This window comes from Bacillus rossius, chromosome 10, assembly GCF_032445375.1.
Source record: "Bacillus rossius redtenbacheri isolate Brsri chromosome 10, Brsri_v3, whole genome shotgun sequence".
Classification (NCBI taxonomy): domain Eukaryota; kingdom Metazoa; phylum Arthropoda; class Insecta; order Phasmatodea; family Bacillidae; genus Bacillus; species Bacillus rossius.
The window spans coordinates 57,200,456-57,227,954 of NC_086337.1; the positions used below are offsets into that span (position 1 = coordinate 57,200,456).

General features: G+C 42.8%; 1 protein-coding gene across 5 annotated transcripts in view; it reads left to right on the forward strand.

Moving 5' to 3' along the window:
• The window catches only part of LOC134536251 (sodium-independent sulfate anion transporter-like), a 38,552-nt gene that overhangs the window by 8,349 nt on the left and 2,704 nt on the right, over positions 1-27,499 (forward strand). The window contains exons 3-12 of one of the 5 annotated variants that reach the window (XM_063375947.1): positions 8,570-8,784; positions 10,136-10,331; positions 11,421-11,641; positions 13,937-14,111; positions 15,216-15,380; positions 18,113-18,274; positions 19,310-19,450; positions 21,167-21,312; positions 24,939-25,109; positions 27,160-27,313. In XM_063375947.1, the coding sequence (XP_063232017.1) occupies positions 8,570-8,784; positions 10,136-10,331; positions 11,421-11,641; positions 13,937-14,111; positions 15,216-15,380; positions 18,113-18,274; positions 19,310-19,450; positions 21,167-21,312; positions 24,939-25,109; positions 27,160-27,313 (1,746 nt within the window). Of the gene's footprint in view, positions 1-8,569; positions 8,785-10,135; positions 10,332-11,420; positions 11,642-13,936; positions 14,112-15,157; positions 15,381-18,112; positions 18,275-19,243; positions 19,534-21,166; positions 21,402-24,404; positions 25,110-27,159; positions 27,314-27,499 lie in introns of those variants that run through there. The other 4 variants (XM_063375948.1, XM_063375949.1, XM_063375951.1 and 1 more) reach the window with 4 other exon arrangements.

Below are 27,499 nucleotides of genomic sequence, written 5' to 3' on the forward strand. Positions count from 1 at the left end.
CCGGATAGGCCTCGACCCATCTGGTAAACAGGTCTGTTAGCACTACAAGGAAGCGCTTGCCTTTGCTGCTGCGGGGATAGGGCCCCATGATATCTAGAGCTAGTGTGTGGAATGGGTGTTGCGGGCGGCGAGGTCGCTGTTGCTCCTCGCCGTCTGTCCTCCGGGCCTTGCGCTGCTGGCAAGTGTGGCAGCGTCGGACGTATTCCCGGACATCGTGTCCCATGCCGGGCCAGTGGAAGGAGACCCTGATTGCCTCCGCGGTTTGTTCGGCCCCGGGGTGGCCTGCTAGCTGGTGGTCATGGAAATAACCCAGTATGGCCGCGCGGGCCCCCTTCGGGGCGTGAGTTCGCCAAGCATCCCCACCTCCCGGCACCCGCGTCTGCAGGACCCCGTCCACGCAGCGCTGATCCGGTACCACCTGGTTCCCGCACGCCTCCACGGCGGCCTTCGAGACGTCGTCCCCCCGCTGAACCCGCTGCACGGCGCTAATCAGCTGGGAGAGAGTGTCCACTGCCTCGGGTTCAGTGACTGGTTCCTCCTGTGTTACCGCGTACAATGCCGCGGGCCCCATCTGGTCTCCCGTGACGGGTGCGCGCCCTGACGGAGGAAGCAGATCGTCCCACGTGCCCTCGTCCTCAAAGATGTCCTCTGGGTTAGGATGTCGTGACAATTCATCGGCAAGTTGGTTAGTCCTCCCTGGCACGTGTTCCACTGTGAATGCAAAGTTTTGGAGGGTCACAGCCCACCGGGTAAATTTACTCTTCCTCCCTTGCATCGAGTTCAACCATTTTAAACACTGATTGTCCGTCCTAAGAGTAAACTCCCGCCCTTCCAGATGGTGTTGGTACCGCTTGACAGCCCACACCACTGCCAAGCACTCCTGTTCATTCACATCGTAGTTCCGGGCGGCCGGCCCGAATTTGGCACTGGAATACTCCATCACGCGTCGCTCGCCATTGGGTCCGACCTGGTACAACACGGCCCCCATACCTACTTGACTCGCGTCCGTTTGTAGGTACAGGGGTTCGCCCGGCACCAGCCGTGCGAGGGTGTGACTGTCCTTGAACAAGCGCTTGACAGTAGCCAGGGCGCGGTCGGCCTCCGCGGTCCACCTGTATTTTGTTTTGGGGGATAGCAAGTCCGTCATGGGGGCCGTCACCGCTGCGAAGTCCGGTATGAAGGACCGCAGCCAGTTCAGGAGCCCCACGAGTCTTTGCAGCTGTTTTCTCGTCTGTGGAGCCGCCTTGGACGCGATCAGGTCCAGGTGCTCCGGGAGAGGGCGGCACCCCTTCTCACTGACGACATGCCCCAGGAATCTGATCTCCGTTGCCCCGATATGGCACTTGTGCGGGGCGCAGGTCAGCCCGTGTCTGGCCAGCCGTTCGAGGACCAATGCCAGGTGATGCGCATGGTCCTCCCACGTCCGTGACCAGACGATCACGTCGTCCAGATAGGCCGTGACGAAGTCGCCCACGAACCCATCCAGGACGCGGACCATCATGGCCTGGAATGTCGAGGGGGCGTCCATCAGCCCGAACGGCATGGCTCGGAACTGAAACCTGCGTCCGTCCGGGGCCGTAAACGCGGTCTTAGGACGGTCTTCCTGCCTGACGGGGACTTGCCAATACCCGGACCTTAGATCAAGTGACGTAAATATACGGGCGTCCCCCAAGCCTGCCAACGCGTCTGCAATGTTTATCAGTGGTGGTGGGGCGGGTATGGTGACAGAGTTCACGGGTTTGAAGTTCACACAGAACCTCAAGGTCCCGTCCTTCTTCTTAGCCATGACGATTTGGCTATTGTACGGAGATTCACTAGCTTCTATTACTCCGTTCTGGAGCATTTCGGTTATCTGTTCCTGCACTACCTGACGGTCTTTGAGTCCAAACTCCCGCGGCTTTACGTATATGGGACTGTGTGGCTTTGTAGGGATGGCATGTTCCGTCACCGTTGTCCGCCGCAGCATGTCTGTGGCCGCGAACACTAACGGTTGCTGCGACAACACGCCCTCGAACAACCCTGTGTAATTTGGTGGCACGTCATGAGTGAGGTCTGCCAGCTGGATCTGTGGTGAGGGAGGAACAGGGCCCGCCCGGCCCACGCCGTACAGCGTTCGGCGCCCCTGACGGCCCACGTGCAACTTACTGTCCTTGATGTCAATGGCGGCGTCCTCCTGGACCAGCCAAGGCAGGCCCAGGATCAACTCCTCCCGCAGTCCACGCATCACCAGGGCGCTAGTCCGACTGAATAAGTCACGAACACCGATGGTTACCTGTGCGCGTCCAGACGTGGACGCGCTTGTCCCCTCCGTTGCCAGTTGCACCTCGTCCTCGTGTGGCTCCAAGTCCTCGTCCGGCACCAGGTGGGCGGAGACAAAAGAGTGGGTCGCCGCCGTGTCCACCAACGCGTGGACGGGACGGCCGTTCAGGAGCACTGGCACCCGGAGCAGCGCCGCCTGGTCCGTGCCCAGCTGTCCCAGCTGTGCTGGAGGAGCCCCCTGCTCCTCTGGTGGTGACCTGTCCCCTGCTGTTGGACTGCTACTGGCTCCCCCGTCTGCTGTGGCGTCCATGCTGCGGTTCCCGTGGTCCCTCGTGTCTCTTCCGAGCTGCCCAGTGGGGCTGTCACTTTTGGCGGGCGACGTCCCTGTGTTCCTCTCGTCCCTGTGGCTGGTGTCATGGCGGGCGTCGTTGGGCTGACTCGTTCTCGGGCTCGGTGAGGTCTTTTCTGTCATGTTGTCCGGGTTCGTATCTAGGAGGCAGTGGCCGACTCTGTCCCTGCCCCCTATTGTCCGTTTCCCGGATGGCGTCCTTCCCTTTCCATCTTCCTCCACAACTCCGCCTTGGTTGGACACTCCGCGTGCCAGTGATACTCCGGGCTGCGGCAATACTGACACCTGGGTGGACGGTTGTCACTCGTCCGCTGATTCGTACTCCGCTCCTCTGACCGTGTTCTGGTCTCCCGTGTGGGTCCCCCTGTCGTCCTCTGCCCTTGTGGTGTGGCCCCGCCCCTGTATCGGACCAATGTCATTGCGTCCTCGGGTGTCACAGTCTCTTGTGACATCACTGGTGTCATCCTAGGCTCCCGTCGTGACTCTCTTGCCCAGAGTTCCCTCCTACTTGCTGCCAAGTCCATTTCAGTCTCCCGGGCCAGCTCCACGAACTCGGATACCTCTAGGTCCACGGCCCGTCGCAGAAAAGGGCGTAGCGACGGCAACAACTGTTCGCATATTACGGGCATGACCTCGCTCACTGTTCTCTCCGGCCCCACTCGCCGGTGCAACCGCACCTTCCTATAGATAAATGATTCGGCGCTCTCCCCTGCGGCCTGTGGTACACTGTAAAGTTGTCGCTGACACTCGGCTCGTGCCAGTGGTCCGTTGAACCGCCTCTCTAGTGCTCGCTCGAATTCTCCCCACTCGGAGAGATAGTCCCCCGTGTCCGTCCACCATTTCGCCGCCCGGCCCCGTAACTGGCCACACACTCTCGTCACCCAGTCCCTTCGTGGCACTCCCCTAAGCCTGTCCACACACGCGGCTACAAACGCACTCGGATCTTCGTGCGGTTCTCCCGCAAACTCCGGTAATGGGCTAGCCACCTCGACCACTCGCATCACTATACTCGGATGACCATGACCTATGGGCTCTCTAACGCCCTCGTCGCGGTGACCCGGTAAATGACTCCCCGATTGTCTGTCATTACTCTCCCCGCTACTCTTCACGTCCGCTAGTCCCCATGGGCATTCGCACGAAAGGTCCTGTCCGTGTCTCCCCCTGAACGGAAGTCCACACCCCACACACGTGTCCATCACCCTCGCCTTTGTCTCATCCGGTCCCTCCATTTTTCCGGTCGTCACCCGGCTTCACTTGGTTATCCGATCCTTCTCGGCTCGGTCGGCGAACTCGCCTCTCGGCGCGCGATAAGCCGCAGCGCGATACCGCGCGAATTCGAGCCCGGCGTGGGTCGCGCCGCCTTATCTCTCTCCCGCGTGAACCTGATCCCGGCGTGGATGCGTCTCCTTATCTCTTTCCCGCGCCGCTCCTTCCGCCTGCTTCCGCCGCTCCGCCGCGCCAGGCAGCTCCCGCGCCGTTCGCGTGACGCAACTCGCGCTACGTCGCACGCTACTCCAGTCCATATAATGTCCGTGATGTCCTTTCCGCCCACTTTGTCCGTGTTCTTGGCAACCCGCACTTTGCCAAATTACGCCCTTTGAGACAAAATTTCGAAAGTTTGAAAGTTTTTAAAAAAAATTGAAAGTTTTGAAAATTTGAAAGTTTGAGAATGCGTTGCCACCTAGTTGGGGGCCACTTGTCGTCGAGCGGGCTGATCCCCTTATTGGTTGTGTAGGTTCTTGGGCTAGCTCAGTTGGGGGTGGGTTTCGGGCCGCGTGGCAGTTAAGAGGATCTAGCCTGCTAATAATGAAACTACATAGGGTTTCGTGGCACTCACTCTTTTTATTGGCCACTATTTGCACTGGCACGGGGCTATCGCAGTTCCCGCCTACGACCGTTCTTAGGTGAGGCCTGACTACACGAGAATTTCCCCTTACACGGCCGCCTATGGGAAGTAGTAGGCGCCGGCGTCGCGGCGCTAACCGATGGCGTTTGTCCCAAACCGGCAGGGCTTTGATTTCCTGTCCTATAGCGAATTCAGGCAAGCACTACCTGCGGACACAGTTTCTGAAATGTCCCATTAAAATGGCGAGGTCTCGTCCATGACACAATGGTACTATTTTATCCTAGGCAATGCATGACTATACAAGCGAATAAAGATATATATATATATATACATACATACGAGAGGAAAGGAAAAAAATTATGAAACACTAATAAAAAGAAAACTAAACTATTTACAATAAGGCGACCCCTTGGCAATAGTTTACATACTAATCTCCATAGTTTCGAACTGCCTGACACGACTCGAAGACTGTTGCTGATCTATTCCCCGCGTCACTGACGTTAAGCCCGGAGGCCTCTATGCTCACCCGTTTCACTCGTCTTGGCGAGAGCTCGCGGCCGACACGTCACTCCTCCGCGGTTCTCCAGACGCGACTGCCCTCTGCTCGCGCCGACCCCCTCCCCGCGCGCGTCTCGTGCAGCATCTCACGTCCTCGTGGACGGGAACCCGCGACTTGTTCACCCCGTGCATATTAAAATACATGTTATTTACCCTTCTAATTTAAATTATACATGATGGATGATATTATAGTTTTTACAATAAAAATTATGTCCTGCTGAAAGAAAAGAAAATATACATAAAAAAAACTACGTCGGAGGGACACTGATTTAATGAAGGTGGCACCACTGGCTCCCGCACACGCCCGCGCACAGAAGAAGGCGGTGACGCGCCATAACGGCCTGTAGGAGCTAGGGTGGCCTCTGGGTCGACGTCAATTTGTAAATTATTATAGCGAGAAAACATTTTCACGCGTCTGTAACTTGTAGTAGTATATTAATTGCTATTGAGTATATGCTTATTTGTAACAAAGAGTATATATAGGAGGATCCAGTGGTACTGACATATGTCAAACACAAAAATTTGTCCAGTGGCGTATGCAATCCTGAAAAATATACATCAATCCCACCAAGAATGGAAAGAATTTGAAAGCAAACAGCAGGAAAAGTGGTTATATCCCCCTCCAAGATGGAATTCTGGATACACTTTTGATTTGGATGTCAATTTGACAATATTCATCGATATAAGTCACTAGTGATATTGAAATTTATTTTGATAAATTGAAGCAAACTATTGATGTACACTGTTTGTGATATCTATCGCCCAACGTAAATTGATAAGTCACATGCATCAAGCAAGTGGTTTTGTTGTGGTCTGTTGATGTGTGCATCTTCTTTTAACATCTTTGTATCGATAAAGTATAGCAGAGTAAAAAATTCCCTTTCTGCATAGCCTACAGGCATAGGTAGATTTTGAAGTACCTCTTTCTTCTGGAAATATTTGGCAAACTTCTATAAACTCCTGGAACATTTTAAGAGGTAAATGTAAACTTAATGACATCCTATATGTTCGCCGATATTTAAAAACTGTCAAATATCAGTTGGACCCATACACTAACAGTTATTAAGGAGAAATTGATTTCTCCAGCTTCTTATGTTGTGGTAACTGGGGTAACGCAAACAGTTTAGTGTTTCTTCCCCTCTTTCTTCTAATTACTTTTATTTATTCCTCTTATTTCTCTCGTAAAAACAAAGAGAGGAAATGCATTGTTACACAATTTTTTTTGTTAAATTCTGCATCACCAATGCATTTCTCATTTTTGAAACATTTCTGATTGTTTCTTTATAACTATCCTAGGGATATACCCTAGTGTTTTTATGTTTTTTTCAACCCCATTGCTGAAATGTGAGATGTATAATTTTACATGGTTTGCATAAAATTTATTTTAGAAAAACATTCTGTCAATTCAACAAATAGGTACAAGTCAGAGCTAATAATTCACAATTGCAAAATATGTAAATACACTTGCAGTGCATCTAGAACTTTAAAAATTAAAATGTTTATTTAAGACTTTAACCCCAATGGGTTTTCACTTATCTATAGGCCTACTAATAATAAAACTGTTTGAGGCAAAAAGTGTGTACATTGGATAAAATTATTGGAAATAGCTATTTAAATTATTGAGAATTCAAAAAATATATTTTTTTAAATTTTTGACTGTTTGACTGTTTGTTTGAGCATCAATCAAAAACTACTGGACAGATTTTGCTGAACTTCTTTTTATTAGAAAGGTCTTTGGCTAACTTAAAAACAAGGCTATATGTAATTACAGAATTCCACCCCTAAGAGGGTGAAAAAAGGGGTAAATATGGTTTTAAGATCATCAATTATATCTCTAAAATTATTCATCTAAGAAAATATATTTGGTACCAAAAAATAACATATGAAAATATACAATTAAAAATTTTATTTTTTGCGAAGGGGTGAAAAAGTTGTATGTTTTAAAGTTGAATAATATTATCACCAAATTTAACCAAGCATACTAAATTATTTTGGGTACAAATAATAAACATATGAATACAAACACCACAATTTTTATATTTTGTATATTTCTAACCCTGAGAGGTGAAAAAGAAGTAGGTAAGTAATATTTTAAGCTTAAAAAATTATATCTTCAGATTTAACTAAGCATAATAAATGATATTAGGTATCAATAATAAACATATCAACCACAATCAACCACAATTGATATATATTGCAAAATATAATTATAGTTATATATCTGAATTTAACTAAGCATAGTAAGTGATTTTGGGTACCAATAAAAACATACAGAAAATACCAATAACAAGTTTTATATTTTCAGAAATTCTAACCCTATGGGGTGAAAAAGGGTTAAGGAAGTAATTGAGATTAATAATTGTGTATCCAAATTTAATAAAGGTAATATATTAAATTGTGTGCCAATAATAAACATTTCAAATAACCAATGCAACATTTTTGCCTTGCTCTTCGAAGCGTATCTTCAGGTTACTGAAAACAGACAGGTTTCTGAAAATATTCATTTTAGCTTGAACCAACTGCATTTCTGACACACTGAAGTTTTTACTCGTAATATTGTCCCTGGCAGTTTTGCATCTGCCATCTGGCACAGGGTTGGATTCCCGGTGATTCCTACACCAGAAATGTTTGCAAGTGGGGAATGTGACAGACACGCATGAGCAGGTGTGTCTTCTCAGGGTACTCCTGCATCCCTCGGCTAGTATGGTCCAGTCTCATCTCATCCCTAGATGTAGGGACACTGTGCCGAATGAAAAGTATCAATACTGCACTCAGTAGTGGTATCGGAGGAAAACTATTGCACTCGTAAATATATATCACATAAACTATCGCTACTTTGATGTATCAATACTATTCCTTAACACTTAACATTGTGTTTTCATGTTTCAGGTTAAATAATACATGAATTACAAGACAGGCGATGAATCAATCAAATTTTTTTTATCACAAATTTCTGTTGCAAACCAACAAAAAAAACATTAAAAAACACAACCCGAAATTATATTACATTTTGACATTGCACGAATTATGGGATCCTGAAAGGGGGTATTCTTAAATCTCGGGTTGAGCTAGCAGGACGTTGCAACTGAAAAAAAAAGAAGTACTAGTATAATACTTGTTTTTGTTTCTCACACCCACTCACTCAACTGTTTTTAATATAAATATAAAAAAAAGTGCAATAGAACTTTTAGAACTAAACACGCAGCCTGATTTTGAATAAATTGTTACCAATTTTACTGAAAAATATTTTTAAAAAAGGTGTTTATAAGAGGGTGTCTTCCATTACAGGTCAAGATTTTATATTTACAGTAATTACAGATAAACTTGTAGACTTTTTCAATTGTTTAACTTTCACGAAATGAAAAATTACATACAGCGTATACTTTTCGCATGATTTTGAATAAGTTGTTACCAATTTTACTGAGAAATATCTTTAAAAGGATGATTCAATACGATAGATACCTGCCTAAAAGTATAGATGTTTGTACGGCTCCCTGCCCGGATGTAACCGAGGTGTTGAGGACTGGAGGGAGACCGGGAGGTGCGCGTGCTCACAGGCAAGCCGGCATCCTGGAAGGAGCGCGCGGCCCGTGCGGCTGACGGCGCGATGTGCTCGCGGTCCCTGCTGGAGCGCAAGCTGCCCGTGGCGGCGTGGCTGCCGCGCTACCGGCGCGAGGACCTGCTTCACGACGCCGTGGCGGGCGTGGCGGTCGGCCTCACCGCCGTGCCGCAGGGCATCGCGTACGCCGTGGTGGCGGGCCTGGAGCCCCAGGTGGGTGCACGCCAGCTTCAGCCGTCCGCTTATTGTCCTGTTTACCGGGTCCCAGCGTGATGTAGGCGCCAGCAGTGCTGATGAAGTCTCAGGGCTCAGGACACAGCCAACTGTCAGGTCAGCTGAATGCAGTAGAGGGGCTGAGGTGGCGACTATGCTGGGCTGGTGGCCCCAGCCGCTGGTCATGACCCACCCGATCAACAAATAGGGAGCGATCCCTTACAGTTGTGTATTTTTTTTTTAAAAAAACTCTGGAATGTTTTAAAGAAATGAACTGGAAGATACTCCCACACTACCCTTCAAGGGCGCACATTTGGAAGGGGATACGTGAGCAACGCCGGCCGAAAGGTCGGAGTACATCTGTTTGTTTGCCCGTGTGTAGGATATCTTTTTCAGCAGACACTGTTGTTAAAGGGGTGCCTCCCATTTCAGGTCAAGATTTTATATTTACAGTAATTACAGACAAACTTGTAGACGTTTTCAAATTGTTTAACTTTCAAGAAATGAATAATTATATACAGCGCATACTTTTTGCATAATTAGCTGCCAAAGTTACATTTTTAAAGTTTTTTGGGTTGTACAAATAAGGAGAATTTAATTTATTGCAGGACTGAAACTTTTTAGGTTTAACTGCAAGGCCACTCCAAGAAATGGTTTGAATTTCTTTCAGAAAATATTAATTATTTTTTACCTGGCATTTCAAAATTCTCAAATTTGTTACGATTTTGACAGCCAAGAAACATGAAATGAGTGTTTGTGATAGAAATGCAAACCATATCATGAAGTAGCTAGTGGCATTGCAGTTAAAACTTAAAAGTTTCAGTTCTGCATTAAATTAATTTCTCCTTATTTGTACAAACCAAAAACGTTAAAAATGTAACTTTGGCAGCTAATCATGCAAAAAGTAATGTGCTGTGTATATTTTCATTTCGTGAAAGTTAAACATTTGAAAAGGTCTACAAGTTTATCTGTAATTACTGTAAATATAAAATTTTGACCTGAAATGGGAGGAATTTGTTGTTCAAAAACATCATGTCGTTATCTATAGAACTGAAGTTAAATAATACGTAAGTAAGTTTTGAAAACAATGATTAGGAATTAGGAGATAATTTGAAAATTATTCAGGGTTCTTGGGGAAGGGGGAGGCATACCGCAATGTGTCTCCCCCTTCCCCCCCCCATCTTTTCTCTGTGTGGACACTGAAATGTGTAGCAATATATACGTATCAGGCAGAAAAAAATTTGCTATGAATCACAAAATGGAATGCTTGCACAATGAAACAGCGGAAGGAATCGCTCTATAGAGCAAAAATAAGGTCGTGAAGGTGCGGTGTCCGCTCCGTGTGCCGCAGTACGGCCTGTACGCGGCCATGACGGGGCCGTTCGTGTACGTGGCGCTGGGCAGCTGCAAGGACATCACCATCGGCCCCACCGCCATCCTGGCCCTCCTCACGCAGTCCTTCGTGTCGGCCCACGGTGCGGACTTCGCCGTGCTGCTGGCGTTCCTCAGCGGCTGCGTCGTCTTCGCCCTCGGGCTGCTGCGCATGGGTGCGTCCGCGCGCCACGGCCGTCACGGTGCTGCGTGGTGCTCAACTTTCCCAGAACACTGGTGCACACCCTAGTACCCTCTTTGTGAGGTGTTGGTGTGCATGTCACAACTGTAACAAATAAATACATTACTGCTCTTTTGCGATAAAATAATTTCTAACAAAGTGCTGTAAAACAGATACATTTAAAAGAGTAAAAAAAAATTAATTGGCCGGCATTTGTTTTAAAAGTGATTGAATAAGAGATTTCCAATAAAATAAATTAAACAATTTTTTATCCATGCATTATGGTAAAAATATTTGTCTGGAAATAACGACATTCCTTGAATTTCAAACATTAAAAGAAAACTTTTTTTGTTGATTTGAATTAACATATGGTTAAATGCTACTTAATTCCAGGATATAACATGCATTTCAGTGCTCTGTGGTGTATTAACTTACATTACGGTGTTATGCTGTTTTTTTGACATGCTTAATGGTTTGTTTTTTTTCTTCTTTTTTTTTATTTACTGTATAATCCTGTCTCACGATAATGGTATTGGCTAGCGGCCAATATTAAGTTCTCTGCCAATACCACAGGTACTAGAAGTATCGAAAAAAAAATGTTTGCTACTTCCATTTTTTTTATTCTTGCTATGTTTATTTGTTATAGTTTTAATACTAATATTTTACTTTATTGAATTATTTCAACTAAAAATTTTAAGGGCGTTTAAAAATAGTCAGTTTGGCACTGTGTAACTATAGACTTTCAGGAAATATTTACTAATCGAGTAGCGAGAGTTAAGTCAAAAATGTAAAGTCTTTGCAATAATTTAAAAATAGTCTATGATGATTCTGGTTTGTTTCAAACCAATAAAAAGTGGGGTAAAGATATATATTTGTATATAACTTTGGTCACAATAGGAAAATTAAGTATTCAAATTTGAATTAGGATTTTAACATATTTATTTGATAAGAATCACATGATAGTATGCATGAAAATACGTATATAATGATAAAAGTAACACATGTTGTTGGGATATTAGGCGTTCAGAGGGAGTGGGAGTGGGGTAAGTGTCTCCCCTCGCACGTGCCCCTGGTCCCGGCGCAGGCTTCCTGGTGGACTTCATCTCCATGCCGGTGACGGTGGCCTTCACCTCCGCGGCGGCCATCACGATAGCCTCGTCGCAGGTGAAGGACCTGCTGGGGTTCGGCGGCCAGGCCAACAACTTCGTCCAGGCGTGCGCCAACCTGCTCTCCCGCGCGGGGCGCGCCCGGCTCTGGGACTCCGCGCTGGGGCTGACGACCGTCGCCGTGCTCCTGCTCGGGAAGGCAAGTCTCGCTCTGCCTCCAGCGACCGACCAAGAGTTCTGACCGCCCTGGGCTAATTACCAGGACCTGCCCCCGCCAGGTGACAAGTCGGTGTTTGCTTTACACGCGCTTTTTAAAATTTCAAAAAGTTATTGTTAAAATCAGGGAGTCCCAAGGCTTTTTCAGTTCACAGCGCATTTAGTTCTAGGGTTTTGTCTCGGTCTAGTTGAAATATGCAGGGTAGATGCAATGATGCTAGATTAATAGTGCATGCGATGACACGTTTTCAGCGCCCCCCTTCCCGATCCTCGCGCTCTAGGCTGCAGCCTAATTAGCCTAAGGGTTAATCAGGCCCTGTCAGCCTCGCCCGTCGTCTTTGGTTGTTTTGCTAATTTCAACATTTTTATGAAGACGTGTTTCTGAAATGGGAGACTACAGAAGTATGTTCGAACGCATTGTCGAGCTGCAAAAAAATTAAAATGAATTTCTATTTTTTTTAGCCACATTATCATTAATCATTTGTATGAATCCATGAGACAGCAAGCTATAAATAAAATTGTAAAAATCATAAGCTGGAAATTACCCAAAATTCAGCAGTTTGAATGGCTTTTTCATTAGCTGAGTGAAGATGTTTAAATGTTGATTCGACATGTGAATACTTTCGAAACATTTAATTTTTTATATACTAACGTACGTATTTGTAATGTTAATTGTATCATGTAACAGATATATTTTCATTATGCATGGTGAGCTAATTTTTTGAAATTTTGTTGGAAAGAATTTTCTGGATATATTTATTTATTTTTATATTTTTAAGTGAAACTTCTTTGCTGAAGGGTGTTTTTCTTTTATTTTACTTAAAGTATCTACAATTTATTTCTGTGAAATGGAATTATTGATTTGTGCAATTAAATTTATAAGCATCATTTATTTATTATGTGATTAGTGTGATTTAAAATGCAAAAAAGATGTATAGACTTAAAGGTTAGCTTTATAAGTGTAATTTATTTTCGATTGGACTGTTATTTTGTTCTTTCATTTTATTCAGCTGGAGATCATGATTTAATATCATGCCTAAAAATAATAAAAAAAAGCAGAAGCAGATAAGACATATCTTCAAAGGCAACATGGAAATAAACCGCCAAAAGAGCAGAGGAGAGAGCATCAGCATAAAGTGCCTGTGAACAGATGCGAGTACAGGGCACAAAAAGAAAGTTTTTTTTTAAATTTGATATCATACCTGCATTCATACTATTCTCAGTTATTATCTCTTGTTAAATAAAAAAAGAAATACTAATAATTTGTCTCTATTATTATTTCTTTGTAGATAGTCTTTAAAACTTCAGGGTAGGACTCAAATTAATAAATATATTAACACATACAAATTGACAGTCCTTTTCAGTCTTGTTCATCCAACATTTTTTTCCAAAGCTAATGTTCTTAATAAAACCTTAATTTTTTTTGTTCCCCTGCGCTTGTTTTAAAATAAACAAAATTTGATTACAAAGAGTATTTACTCTATAGAACAAAACATAAAAGTTTCCTCAGAGATGTTATGAACAAGCATAGAGTAATGCTGTAATTTAGAATCAGAAGAATATAGCTGGTGTTATCAAAAAATAAATACACTAATTAAATTGTTTATTAACAAAATTCAGTACAATTTCATTACACTATCTACATATACCCAATAAGCAAAATAGTTTCACTTCAGTCGCGCGTGGACTTCATCCATACATTTACTGTAGATGTTCATTGCCTTCGTAAGTGATGTGTTTGTTCCCGTCCTCTGTGGAGACTGTAAAGCAATGTCCTAAACTGTGTCCGAAGGACACTCGTCGCTGATTGGTCCACGTGACCCTCTGACGTCATGCGTCAAGTGGGCGAAGGTCCGAACCTACCTGGTCCGAAGACATTCGCCAATTTGAACTTTTTGTCCCAACCTGTGTACTTCGGACGCAGAAAAAGAACAGAACACTCACGATATTTGAATTTCCGGTTCCCGTTTGAAAACGAGGAGTTTGTTTTTTGTTATTGAAGGAAATTGAAGGTGTTTTGTCAGTTATAACTCAATCTTAAACTACAAAGCATCAAAACAATAAACAAAAACATTTGGTTTGGCACATTTACTGCGTTCTGGTGACAACTTTATAAATCAATACATTCGGACATCGGACATCGCAATTGTGGACAGGGCAGTTTTCGGTGAGACAATGTGACGTCTCTCGCGTTCGGACAAGGACACGGACCACGCACAGGTTCGGACCGTCGCAGACGGGCTCTGACAGCGTGCGCGTGTTTCCCCCCGCGCGGCAGGTGCTGGGAGCGTCCAGCGCAGTCCGAACCGGGCCCGAGCGTGGCGTGTGGCGCCGTGCTGCGAGCAGCGCGCTGTGGTTGCTGTGCGTCGCGCGGAACGCCGTGGTGGTGCTGGCTGGAGCACTGGTGGCGTACCTGCTACACTTACACGGGGTCGCGCCCTTCAGGCTCACAGGTGAGCGGGCGCCCTCTCGCCTTCCTTTACAAACTTCCCTAGCTGACAAACTAAACATTTACTGATTGAATTTCACACTATAACCAACAAATTTTATGTTTTATTTCACGTTTTTATTTTATTTCCGTGTCTGTGTTTGTGTTTCATTGCTGTTCGCGATATAATCGTGCCTCCAGCCATTTGTTAAGTTAAAAAGGGCACCAATTCCTACATCACGTGGGCACATGTGTATGTACATGCACTCATCTGTCGCCGAAAATCTTAAGTTTTTTTTTTTTTATTGTGTTGGACAGTATATAATAAATTAATAAAATTTAAGACGAAATTAATCAATTGTTTTTCTGATCCATGCACTTTTTTGTACACTTTTTTTTGTCTGGAAGTAATGAATGACATTCCTTGAATTTTAAAACATTAGAAGATTTGCTTTTTTTTATGAATTGAATTAATTTTTTGGTTAAATGCTATTTATTTTCCTGATATAATTTGAATTTTGGTGCTATATATGGTGTGTATTAACTGGCATTTAGGTACTGATGCTGTATTGACATATGTATTTTTCTGTGTTATTTCAGTTATATTGCAATTTACCATATCATCGCTTAGCTAACAATACCGATTAATTAACATTTCGGTAACTTTACAGGAGAGGGATCAAAAAAGTACATATTATAGTGTGTAAGTATTTTATGTAATGCAATTTTTTTTAAGAAACAATATTTTGAATACTTTTTTTTTTTACTGTAAATAACCAACTACACTCCTTGTCACCTCAGCTGGAGCCTACTGCAGTTAGTAAGTCTGCTTTCTGTATTCAGGCGGGTTCAATTTTCGTGCGATGGTGTTGCCATCTGTACGATTTTTGCCGTTAAAAATTGTATCAGTGTGTGCGAAACGTCCGCTAGATTCGTTGAAACCAAAAAAAAATAATAAGTTCGTTAGAAATGTCAGTTTGGCGGTATTGTTTGCGAAGCGACAATGTAATCGTGTCCCCGCGCATTTTCGATTGGAGTAGTAGTGTTATGAACGCTTCCTGTTTCCATCAGCGTGTCGTCACAGCCTTGGGGACGGCAGCCGGTGTTCTTCCCCTCGAGGCTGTTTCAGGAGAGATCGAGGAGGGCCTGCCGCCCTTCCGGCCACCGCCGTTCAGCACGCGCGTCAACGGCACGGAGTACTCGTTCGTGCAGATGGCGCGGCAGATGGGCGCGTCCTTGGCTGTGGTTCCGCTCATCGCGATCCTGGAGAGCGTAGCCATCGCCAAGAGCTTCTGTGAGTGGCCGCCTTCGCTTTTTCGTTTTTATTCTGAATTAGTAGCATAACCAGTAGAAGCAAGCTTACGAGGTGGGCAGCAATAAATCCGAAATAAACAGCGAAACTGATGTCACAACACCACCAAACTCAAAAATTAATTCGATGCATCGCAAAACACCAAAATGCAAAGAGCAGAACCAAAAAAAAAATTGCAGTAAAATTCACCTCGATCACCTCAGTTTTTCAGTTAAGGTATCATTTTCAAAAATCATTAGGTTTGGCAGTCATTTTTATGCAGTCTATAGCCGATACCTACACACATGGCTAAAGGCCTACAGAGGAACGTGTGATTTTGGGTCTTCAACACTACCCTTTTTATTCATATTTATAGCAATGTATTAATAACACAAGGATAAAAACTAAAATTTAAATCTGAAAATGTTTGTCGTGAACTAAGAAACATTACAAAAGAATAATTAATGTTTTGCATTTTTTTTTGTGTAACTTACTCTTATTAATATATATATATATATGTGTATATATATATATATATATGTATATATATATATATATATATATATATATATATATATATATATATATATATATATAGTATTGTTTTATGTACACATTTTAAGAATCTTACCACAAATTGTTGTAGCAATTGATCAATGTTACTGTGCTTGATATGTACTTATTATTATGTGTGTTTAATCTTAAATGAGTATAGAAACAAAATCAAATATTATTAATGGGGAAAGTTGCATTTTTTCAACACCAAAAAATCTTGGCTCTGATAACAGGGCATTCCAAAATACTCGATTACAAGGGTGGGCTACTCTATTAAGTAGGAAGGATCAATAAAAAAAAAATAAATAAACATGTAGTGGGCTGATAAGAAATATTTTAGTATTTTCTGAATCAACATCAACCTTCTCCTCTTTGTTAATGTGGTAAAGATGCCTTTCAGAGCTTACGTGAAGATGCAGATTGATTTTGAAACAAAGATTACTAAAAACTTGAATGCTGGAAACTAGAGGTAATTTGTATGGATGTGCGAATCCTTGATTTTCAGTTCGGTTCGAATCCGATTTGAATCCCTGGCAATATTTGAGATATGAATCCGATTCCGAATATTAAGCATAGAATAATTAAAAATAACTGATTATTTTAAAAATAATGTGTGTTCTATTTTTTCTTACTGTAACTACTGGCAATTATTTATTACACTGAGATTGAAAAGTTTATAATTATGTAAACTTAATTATAATTAATAATAAACACTTTAAAATATAAAATCAAAACATATTCGATTCTCCAACTCAATCGTAATAAACTGCACGCCACAGGGAAATCTCAGTTTTATAAATGTTTCAGCAAAACGAAACCATTTTTTCTCCATTAAATAGCCCAGACGTTTTTTTCTTGTAGGTATGTAATTGTTTTTAGTTTGCTATACGACGAAATTCGTAATTATAGCTTAAGCTAGGGATGGTCAGGTACCCGAAATTTCGGGCAGTGTTTTGGGTATCAAGTATACCCGAAATTCCGGGCGGGTATTTCAGTGCCCGAAAATATTGGGCACCTTGGAAAACGGCAATACCGCACGGCGCAAGTAAACAAAGCTTCTTTTTTTTGGAACGCGCGGCAGCTGCAGGAACATGCCACGCCGCCGCCGTCCCGGCACCAGCCGGTGAAGTGAGTGTGCGTGAGAGATAAGATAAAGAAGGTGCCCGGTCAGCAAGTGTGTTTGTGGGAGGGGGAGACAGATATAAGAGAGCGAGCCCTGCAGCAAGCCGAAGTGGTCAAGGTCAACATTTACCGTTACTCTCGCTGGCTGACTAACGATGCAGCTGGTCGCCCGCCTCACACACACACACACACACACACACGCGCGCGCGCGTACGCACGGCGGATGCTCACTGCTCAATAGTCACAAAGCAGTGTTCAAGGCCGGTGGATCTGCTTGCTGTGTGTGAGAAGGATTATAAGCTGACTTTAATTACACACATTGTAGTTGCGTGGCATTTACAGAAAGTGGTTGTGAATTGTTTCTATTTAATTCATGTCATTATTTTACCAAAATGGATACCAGTGGAAGTGTAGGTCAAACAATCAACAGTGACAATGAACCTTCAAGCAGCTACCCAAACACAATTTAGTTAATAAGCACTTTATTTCCAAGATTAATATGCACTCTATTTTTTAGTTTAATGTTTAACTTTCACATCAGTGCGGTATAGTAAATAAATAAAAACAGTTCAGGTTTGTCAATGCAAACTTAAGTACGACTATTTTATGTTCAAAATTTATTTCATTAACTGATTTTGATGCCCGACCGAGATTGCCCGAGCCCGAAAATTTTGGACAATTACCCGCCCGAGCCCGCCCGAAGTCAAATTTCTCTGCCCGACCATGCCTAGTTTAAGCTATCGAAATCTCGAAATTCTTTTAATTATTTAATTTACATATCTTTCTTTGATACATCATTATAAATACTTACGTAATAGTAGCCTAATTTTATTTTTCACTGCTAGTATTGTTGAGCCGTATTATATTAATTTATAACTTTTTTGAATATTCGTAATACTGTTCGAATCCATGTACGTACAACGATTCCGGGTACGGGTAATTGTGGATTCGAACCGTACCCGAAAATATCGGGTACTCTCACATCCCTAGTAATTTGTGGTTGCTTCGCCCCAGACGTCATGTCGACGACCGTGTGTCTCTCTCTCTGCTTGCTCCAGCCAAAGGCAAGTCGATAGACGCGACCCAGGAGATGCTGGCGCTCGGGATGAGCAACATCCTGGGCTCCTTCGTCCGCTCGATGCCCGTGACAGGGTCGTTCACGCGGACCGCGGTGAACAACGCGTCTGGCGTGCGGACGCCCCTCGGGGGCCTGGTCACAGGTACGGAGCCGCGACTGTGTCGTGTGTCTCTCTTCCCTTCACTCGGGCACACGTGTAACTGTTCCGTGTCACTTAGGCAATCATTTCAGTGCAGGGGAATTTTTACTCAAAGTAAAATATTACATAAGGATGGCTTTTACCCCCCTCCCCTCCCCTTCTCTTCCCACAGGTAAGGTCATGTAAAGATTTTTTTTTAACACCACCTCTCCCTTACCACAGGTAAGGTCATGTAAAGATTTTTTTTAACACCACCTCTCCCTTCCCACAGGTAAGGTCATGTAAAGATTTTTTTTAGCACCACTCCTATCTTCCCACAGGTAAGGTCATGTAAAGATTTTTTTTTAACACCACCTCTCCCTTACCACAGGTAAGGTCATGTAAAGATTTTTTTTAACACCACCTCTCCCTTCCCACAGGTAAGGTCATGTAAAGATTTTTTTTTAGCACCACTCCTATCTTCCCACAGGTAAGGTCATGTAAAGTTTTTTTTTAACACCACCCCTATCTTCCCACAGGTAAGGTCATGTAAAGATTTTTTTTTAACATCACCCCTCCCTTCCCACAGGTAATGTCATGCAAAGATTTTTTTTTAACATCACCCCTCCCTTCCCATAGGGTGTGTCTCGTTGAACCCTTATGTTAGTTTTCAAATGATGATTATACTAGGATGTGAGAATTATAATGTTTTGCAGACATGTTTTAGCACTTTAATTTATTTTTAAACTGAAAATTTAACTGTATCTGAAATGATTGAGACGCTTGTACTGCTTTTCAGTATTGTAAAGTTTATTTTCAAAACTGTGAATAAAACATATATTTTAATAACAGAAAATAATGCAAGCGTTAAGTATAGAAAGAGAGATTTAAGTACATTGTCCCATGAGTAGTGTGGTGTTAATATCGTTCAGTGTTTTAGGAAAGAAGTCCCAGACATCCGTATTTGGTAATGTTTTTCTTTTTTGTGATTAGCTGGAGGGCACCCCCACCCCGGGATCCGCCCCCGGGGCAGGCAGTGACTCCGCGTGTGGTCCGCAGGGACGCTGATAGTCCTCGCGCTGAGGTTCCTCACCGCGACCTTCTACTTCATCCCCAAAGCGAGCCTCGGCGGGGTCATCGTCTGCGCCATGTTCTTCATGGTCGACTACCGCGTCGTCCCGCTGCTCTGGAGCACCAAAAGTCAGTACACGCTTCTCCGCCCGCCACGGCTCCTAGGGCGGTACATCGCGGTCCAACAGTAGAATATCACTACAGGATTTTCGGTAGGGTTTTCTGTTTGACCTGCCAAAACAATGTGACATTCGTTAGTAAGGGCAATATTATGTGCTGAAAACCGATAAAACCAAAATAACACCGCAATGTAATACAACACAACACTGAAATGCAAGCCAATACACCATTTAGCATCGAAATGTAACTAAACACATGAAATCAATCAGCAATTTGACAAAACTTAACTCAAGTTACAAAATTGTTATACGTATTTAACTATGGTGAATTCATTGAATGTAATTTATTTAGCATGAATTTTGTACCAAATTTTACATTAAAACCGTCTCAAGAAAATCCCTCTTTAATAACATTTGCTGCATTACAAGTTTAAACAAAATTATCCCTGGACCTATAAACAGATACAATTTTATCCTTGTAATAAAAAAACCCTTTTAATGATAAATCTGGAAAACTGAAATCTCCGGTAATTATAAAACTGTTTTCAAAACCGGGAATACACCGGGAAATTGATTATATCCTATTAAAAACCAGTATGAGAATTTTTCATAACTTTTGTACATTAATGTCTTAAAAGAAGTTTATATTTTAACCACAAATTTGTGTCTTAGGAATTTGTATCTTGATGGGCATTGTGGTTTACTGAGCTATATATTCAACAGTGTAAACTGTATATTTTGTAAGAAAACATATTACACTTAATTCTGCGTGTTATGTGTGTTTGTTTTGATAATAATGTATATTGTAGTATGTCTTATCTTGCCAGATAGACGAATGAGACAGGGGAAAAAAATCTTAGGTGTGACAGGGAAAACTCAGGGAAAATGTGAGATTGGGAACCCTGCTGTTACTATTCCATGTATTTTAACGAAACAGGAAGACAGTTGCAATGTTGGCAGTGTGTCAGATAAATGAGTTGATTCACTGGTAATTTCTGCCATAATGTTGTCTTCAAAGATGTTTGAAGAGTTGAAAGTAATCTGTGACCAGATTGTGTTATTATTGCTTTTATTTACATCATACACACCGCTGAAAACTTACAAGGTACGTATTCTCTAGAACATTAGTTTCCGGAGAGGAAGAGGGAATCAAAGTAATTTTTCGCAGTTGTTGCGGTAAGCCAGGGGGGTATCCTCCAATTAATTATGTAAATACATGTACTCCATTCTCATCAGCAGGGGCTAAATATGCCGGATTCCCAGGGGGGGGGGGGGGGGGGCGGGTTTACGCGGCCCGAGAGATTTGCAAGTGGGTTTTAACAGACACAAGTCATTTCTGGATAGGGTAGGGTGCTCATATGTTGTATACTGCCCATATTTAGGCCTGTATGCATACAATAATATGAAATCTTTAAAACATACAGAAAGTTTTCCACGGGACATAGCTTTCACGTCCAGATTATCAAACCCGTTTCACAGTCACGATTTTGCAGGCGCAAGTTGGCCCCATCAGTGAAGGGCTTTTGATTCCAGGAGGGGCTGGCCACTTGCCCCCTCCCATCCCCCCCCCCCCCCCCTGGGGAACTACGCCCATGCTCAGCTTAATGAGCCTGATGTCAATGAGACTTTAAGCCCGTTCATTGATTCCAGATCGTCAGCAGACACCACGGCAGGATCCGCCGTGCAGTTTGTAAGTGCTGCCTTGCGACGGTCGCGTCTGTTCCAGAGCTGGACCTCGTTCCGTTCTTCGTCACGTTCACGTGCGGCCTGCTGCTCAGCCTGGAGTACGGCATCCTGCTGGGCGTCGCAGCCGACGTCGTGTTCATCCTGTACGAGTCGGCGCGGCCCAGCGTCACCATCAAGCACGTAACGGTACGATCCGACCGCAGAGCGTTCGCTCGAGAAATCACCTTCGAAAAAAAAAAGGGGGTTGTCTGTAAAGTCGGGTTTACGTTATACATCTGCGAGTACTCGAATTTAATGAGTCGAGTCGAGTTTTTGTGTAAAACTCGAACTCGAACTCGAAATCAAAACTCGAAAAATCGAGTTGAGTTTTTTTCCCCTCCACTTGCAAAAGTTATGTTTATTGTTTACTTATAAATTGCATCATAAATAAAACATATATACTGTACTTGCCTGCATATTTGACGAACTTTCATACAAATTTTCATACATCACAAATAACAACTCTCCTACAAATGAAGGTTAAAAATTTTTGGTGGGCCTACCTAACCAAAAAGTTTTGAATTTTACTTAATTAATCGCCAGTTATTTAAGTAATTGAAACAAATATTGAACAAATCACCAAAATATTTGATTAAAATAAGTCTACAAATGCACACTGTTACGTTTGTTCAATTACGCCATTAAATGTGATATAAAGAACCGTTTACAATTTTTCCAAAAGTTCATGTCTCAATTACTAATGATGCACGTAAATGTGAATAAAAGACAAATGAACAACAACTTACGAAGAAATATGGATAATGTACCATACCTACAGTACAAGCCCATTAGTTATCTTAAGATAATTACCATAAAAAGAACTAAAGATTCTTTGTAGATACCATAATTAGTAATTACTACAGAAGCATGATAGCTACCACATTTGCACTATAGTTACTGTAACAACAGATATGTATTTTTACCGTGGTGGAAATATATTTATTTATGACGTATTAAAATTAAAGAATATTAAAAAAAAATGTTAAATTTTGATATGTACGGTTGGCACATGTTGCTAAGAAAAAATGTTAGTTGAAAGAATGCAGTACTACTATGAAAAGTGAAAAAGGTACTCGTGGATTTTTAGGTTATGGCACTCTTTCGTTTTTCAGTAATATCGGCCAAACATTAGCAAGCGTATCGGAAATAGGCAGAAATGCAGATTCAACTAAATATCGGCAAAATCGGCTTCTGCCGATTCGTATCAGTACAGCTCTACATTTGATGGCATGAGTAAACATATTTCAGCCTTCAGGATACTGAAAAAGACTTTATAATTTCCTTGTAGGTCTATTGTGCATATGTTTTTCTTTTTGCAAGTGATAAATCAATGTAATCAGGTAAGATTCAATGGCAAAAATATTTTTTTTTTTTTTTTAATTTTTTTCCAGCAGTGCAAAATGTAAATGCACACTGTAAATAGTTACCAAAATTAATAAGCCCACTTCATTTTAACACTATTCAAACATTATACTAAGTTTAAGACAAAAATAACTTCCAAAAAGTGCAACTGTACCATAAAAGCTCGAGAACTTTCAAGTAGTTTAGCTCGAGCTTGGCTCGAAGTAAAATTCTTAGGCTTGCAGACCTCTAGTAGCTAGGATTACCTCGCAATACCTGCCACTCAGGTAGCAAGCGAGAGACTTTTCTCCTCAGCAGGAAATACCATCTCCCGTCGAAGAGAAAACTTGCTCCCAGAGCATGCAGAACAACTAATTTTTTTGCATGACCGACTTACCAAACAGGCCTAAAGTGTTTGTATCTTTGTAGCCATGTAAACCAAATATAAGAACAGCCATAGACCATACAATTTAATAAATATGTAGGCCTGCCTATTTATTTAGTAGGCTAACAATGATAATGGTTTCTTCTTTTATTTCCATATTTTTCTCAAAAGTTCTCACATTTTATTACTCCATCACAGTAAATTAATTTATGTGGAATAAACTTAAAAAAAAAAACTCAAACTCGACTCGATACTCGCGAGTATTTTAGCAAACTCGCTTGAGCTCGACTCGAAGTGAATATCCTCTGCTCGCAGACCCCTAGTTTACGTACGATAATTTTACGTGATAACGTCATAAGAAAAGATTGACGAAAACTTGCATACTTTTTAATTTTCAAATATTGTTTGCAATTTTTTTGCAAATTTTATTAAATAATTTGTTTAAAAATAATCACGAACAATTAGTTACACAAATAAACTGAAATCTGATCAATGTCAATAAATTGTTAATTTGAAATTATGAAATTGGAAAAATAAATCAAATTTTTTAAATTGCCGCTTTTTAAAAGCCCGCCTCAACCTGTTTGATATTAAAGAAGATTTTCTCACACGGTGGTTGGCCGGTTCTTGCACGCTCGGCTCAGGTGGAACGTGACAATGAGTCATGCTTTTTCGTGCGTGTAGCCAGTGTTCATCGATTTATAAGACGTTATCACGTCAAAAAAGTGTGTGTGTGTGTGTGTGTGTGTACATAAACACCACAACTTCTACCACTACTACTGATTCTGCTAATTTTTCCATTGTTCATTAAGGGGCCCACCTAGCCAGGGGCTGTGTGTGTTAGTGAAGCGGGATGCCACAAAGATTATCAAAATTTATTCACTGCGAGTAATAGACTGGGTGTGAAAAAATTGCATAAGTTTTCATAATTATGATCACTTGTGCATATTTTTACATCCATTTACTTACACTAAAAAACAAAATCTGTTGAAAATATGTGTGACTGACCAACAATTGCAAGAGGGATATATAGCTAAAATTTTAGAAATAGCCCTGAAATAAAAGTAATGATGAAAAAATTAGAAAATCAACATTGCGAGTAAGCAACTTAAGCCCCGATAATTTAAAAATTATAAAAAAAAACTACCACAACTATGGATACTAAAACTTCTCTAGAAGCATGCCTCTGCTCTACTAACACTCACGCCACCACTGCTCTACTAACACTCATGCGCTACCACTGATCTACTAACACTCACGCCACCACTGCTCTACTATCACTCACGCCACCACTGCTCTACTAACACTCATGCGCTACCACTGATCTACTAACACTCATGCCACCACTGCTCTACTAACACTCATGCCACCACTGCTCTACTAACACTCATGCCACCACTGCTCTACCAACACTCACGCCACCACTGCTCTACCAACACTCACGCCACCACTGCTCTACTAACACTCATGCCACCGCTGCTTTACTAACACTCACGCCACCACTGCCACGCAGGTGAGCGGCAACGACGTGCTGCTGGTGAGGCCGGAGCACGGACTGGTGTTCCCCGCGGCCGAGTACGTGCGTGACATGATCGTGGCGTGCTGCTCTACTAACACTCACGCCACCACTGCTCTACTAACACTCATGCCACCGCTGCTCTACTAACACTCGCGCCGCCACTGCCACGCAGGTGAGCGGCAACGACGTGCTGCTGGTGAGGCTGGAGCCCGGACTGGTGTTCCCCGCGACCGAGTACGTGCGTGACATGATCGTGGCGCGCTGCTCTACTAACACTCACGCCACCACTGCTCTACTAACACTCATGCCACCGCTGCTCTACTAACACTCGCGCCGCCACTGCCACGCAGGTGAGCGGCAACGACGTGCTGCTGGTGAGGCCGAAGCCCGGACTGGTGTTCCCCGCGACCGAGTACGTGCGTGACATGATCGTGGCGCGCTGCTCTACTAACACTCACGCCACCACTGCTCTACTAACACTCATGCCACCGCTGCTCTACTAACACTCGCGCCGCCACTGCCACGCAGGTGAGCGGCAACGACGTGCTGCTGGTGAGGCCGGAGCACGGACTGGTGTTCCCCGCGGCCGAGTACGTGCGTGACATGATCGTGGCACGCTGCTCCGCGGAGGAGCGGCCCGTGTTCCTGGTCGTGGTGGACGGCACTCACGTCTTCTCCGTCGACGCGACCACGGCCAAGGTGGGCCCCTCACACGCCTCGAAGGCCATCCGTCCGTGTTCTGTTCCCCGGAGCGTTTGCAAGTGGTGTATGTGCCGGACGCTGCCACGAGTCGTCTAGTTTCCCCCTCTTCCCCCTTTGCGTTTCTTAAATGCTCATTAGAGACAAGATTTTATGGTATTATTCTTAGTCCAATTTCGTTTTTAAAACAGAGGATTTATTTGCTATGGTTTTTTTTATTTTTATAGAAGCTATTTGTTGTACTTACTCCGCCAAAACATTGGTAAAATTTATATGCTGCAATTTTTACAATAAAATATTATGTGTTAAATTTTTTCTAAAACCGATCCGTACAGGACAATAAAATATAAATTAGTGAGCGTTTGTGGTTTCAAAGTGTTTCAAAAAGAGATGCACAATAAAACAAATTACCTAAATTAATTATTCTGATGCATGCACTCTGGAACAACTTTTGTCCGAAAATAATAACGTTCTTTTAATTTCAAACATTAAAAGATTATTTTTTTTATAGTTTGAATGAAGTTTTGGTTAAATGCGATTTAATTCTACGAAATAACTTGCATGTCGGTGCTATGCGGTATTTTGACATGCTTTTGGTGTTAATTCTGTTTTTTTTATCCCAAATCACCATTTAATCTTGTCCCTAATCATTACGTCTCATTGTTTCTGATGACCTCGATGTCAGCGAGGCATTAAGCCTAGTTCATTCGTTTATGTCGCTGTCAGCCAGGGTCACTACTCTATTCTACTTAATTAAGTTCTCACAGTTGGTGTCTTGAAGCAAAAAAATATTAAAATGCAGGGTGTTCACATTCTGAAAAGTTTTGGAAAGTTTGGAAGTTGAAATTGGCCAGGGGAAGTCAGGGAATTCATTTGAAATCCTGGAAATTCCTTAGTGATAGTAATTTTAGCGTAAAATGTCATTTTATAGTCTTGCCGGATGGTTTTTTTTTTAGTGCATAGTCATACATACTATAAAATGGCATCTGCAAGATTTTGTTCGAGCTTTAATTTTTATTATTTTATAACTCTGTGCCAGCTATGAGAAGGTGGAAGGTGAATTTTCGTTATTTCATTTAGAAGATTGCTAAATTATTAAATGAAATACCATGTTTTATTGCATAATCGTCGCACATTTTATACTAAAATTAAGTTTGAAAAGTAGGCGTGCGACATTTATGCAAGAAAAAAAAATTTTGTTAGGTAAAGTTATTCATGAAAACAAAACCCATTCATGGAAAGTACGTTTATTTAAAAAGTGACGTATAAAAGAGTACGCCAAGCAATTTAAATTAATAAGTCAAGCAACAAAAACCTTTCTGCAACTTTAAATAGAAAACAAAATCTGTGACCCGAATGCGAGCCTGAACAAACGCATAACTATCGTCATATCGTCATAGTACATACCCACTTACCACGAAAGAGTGTGGGCCATCAGATGTAGTTAACTTGACACTCGAAAGATAGGATGTTTTGCATGCACTCAGCGAGATATTGTAATTCAACTACGTGTGCGCGCTCTATACGGGAAGCAACATAACCAAACATTAATGATGCCAACTAGCGCTGGCTACATTTTTATAAGCGGTTTACCGCGGCGACGCGGACGATCAGATAAAAGTTATAACATTTAAAAAGTCTTTAAAAGAAAATTGACACATCAAACAACTTCGTATTTTCGTTAATTAAATAAGTAAGTGGTAATAAATATTAGATTTCTACTTTAAAATTCCTCCCTTTATATGGAAAAAATGCCTACACAAAGAGCTCAGAATCTAATAGCGGGCACCAAAAACGTCATGCGATTCTTACCTGAGAGGTTTATTTAAAACAAATTTTGACGCCCTAAAATATGGGTGCTACGATTATGCGATAAAAGAGAGTAGTCATGAAAATTGGCAATTTTAGTCGGGGAAAATTAAGGTAATTTTTATTACAAGCACCCTGATTGACTCTCTGAGCCTCCGACAACAAGTCGGATGCTTGTGCCCGAGCCACCGAGCACCTTGTGGAGTGGAGTGTCGTGACGTGACGTGTCGTGACGGGACAGAACATGAAGCTGCTGACGGAGGACCTGGGCGTGCGGCGGCAGGCGCTGGTGTTCTGGAACTGGCGCGGCAGCGTGGAGAAGACGTGCCGCGGGCTGGACCCGTGCATGGGCGCCTACTTCCGCTACGGCAGCACGCTGCAGGACCTCTTCCCGGGTGTGCAGCCGGGCCCCCGTGACCTCACTATCAGGGGCGCAACAACAGGGAGGGGGGGGGGGGGCAAGGGTATTCTGCCCCCCCTCTGAAACCTTGAAGTGTGGGCAAGCGGGGGCAAAGAAAGTGCTGTGTAATCAATTTTTAGATAGTAAAACTGCTTAAATAGCACCATTTTCCACCTTGAAA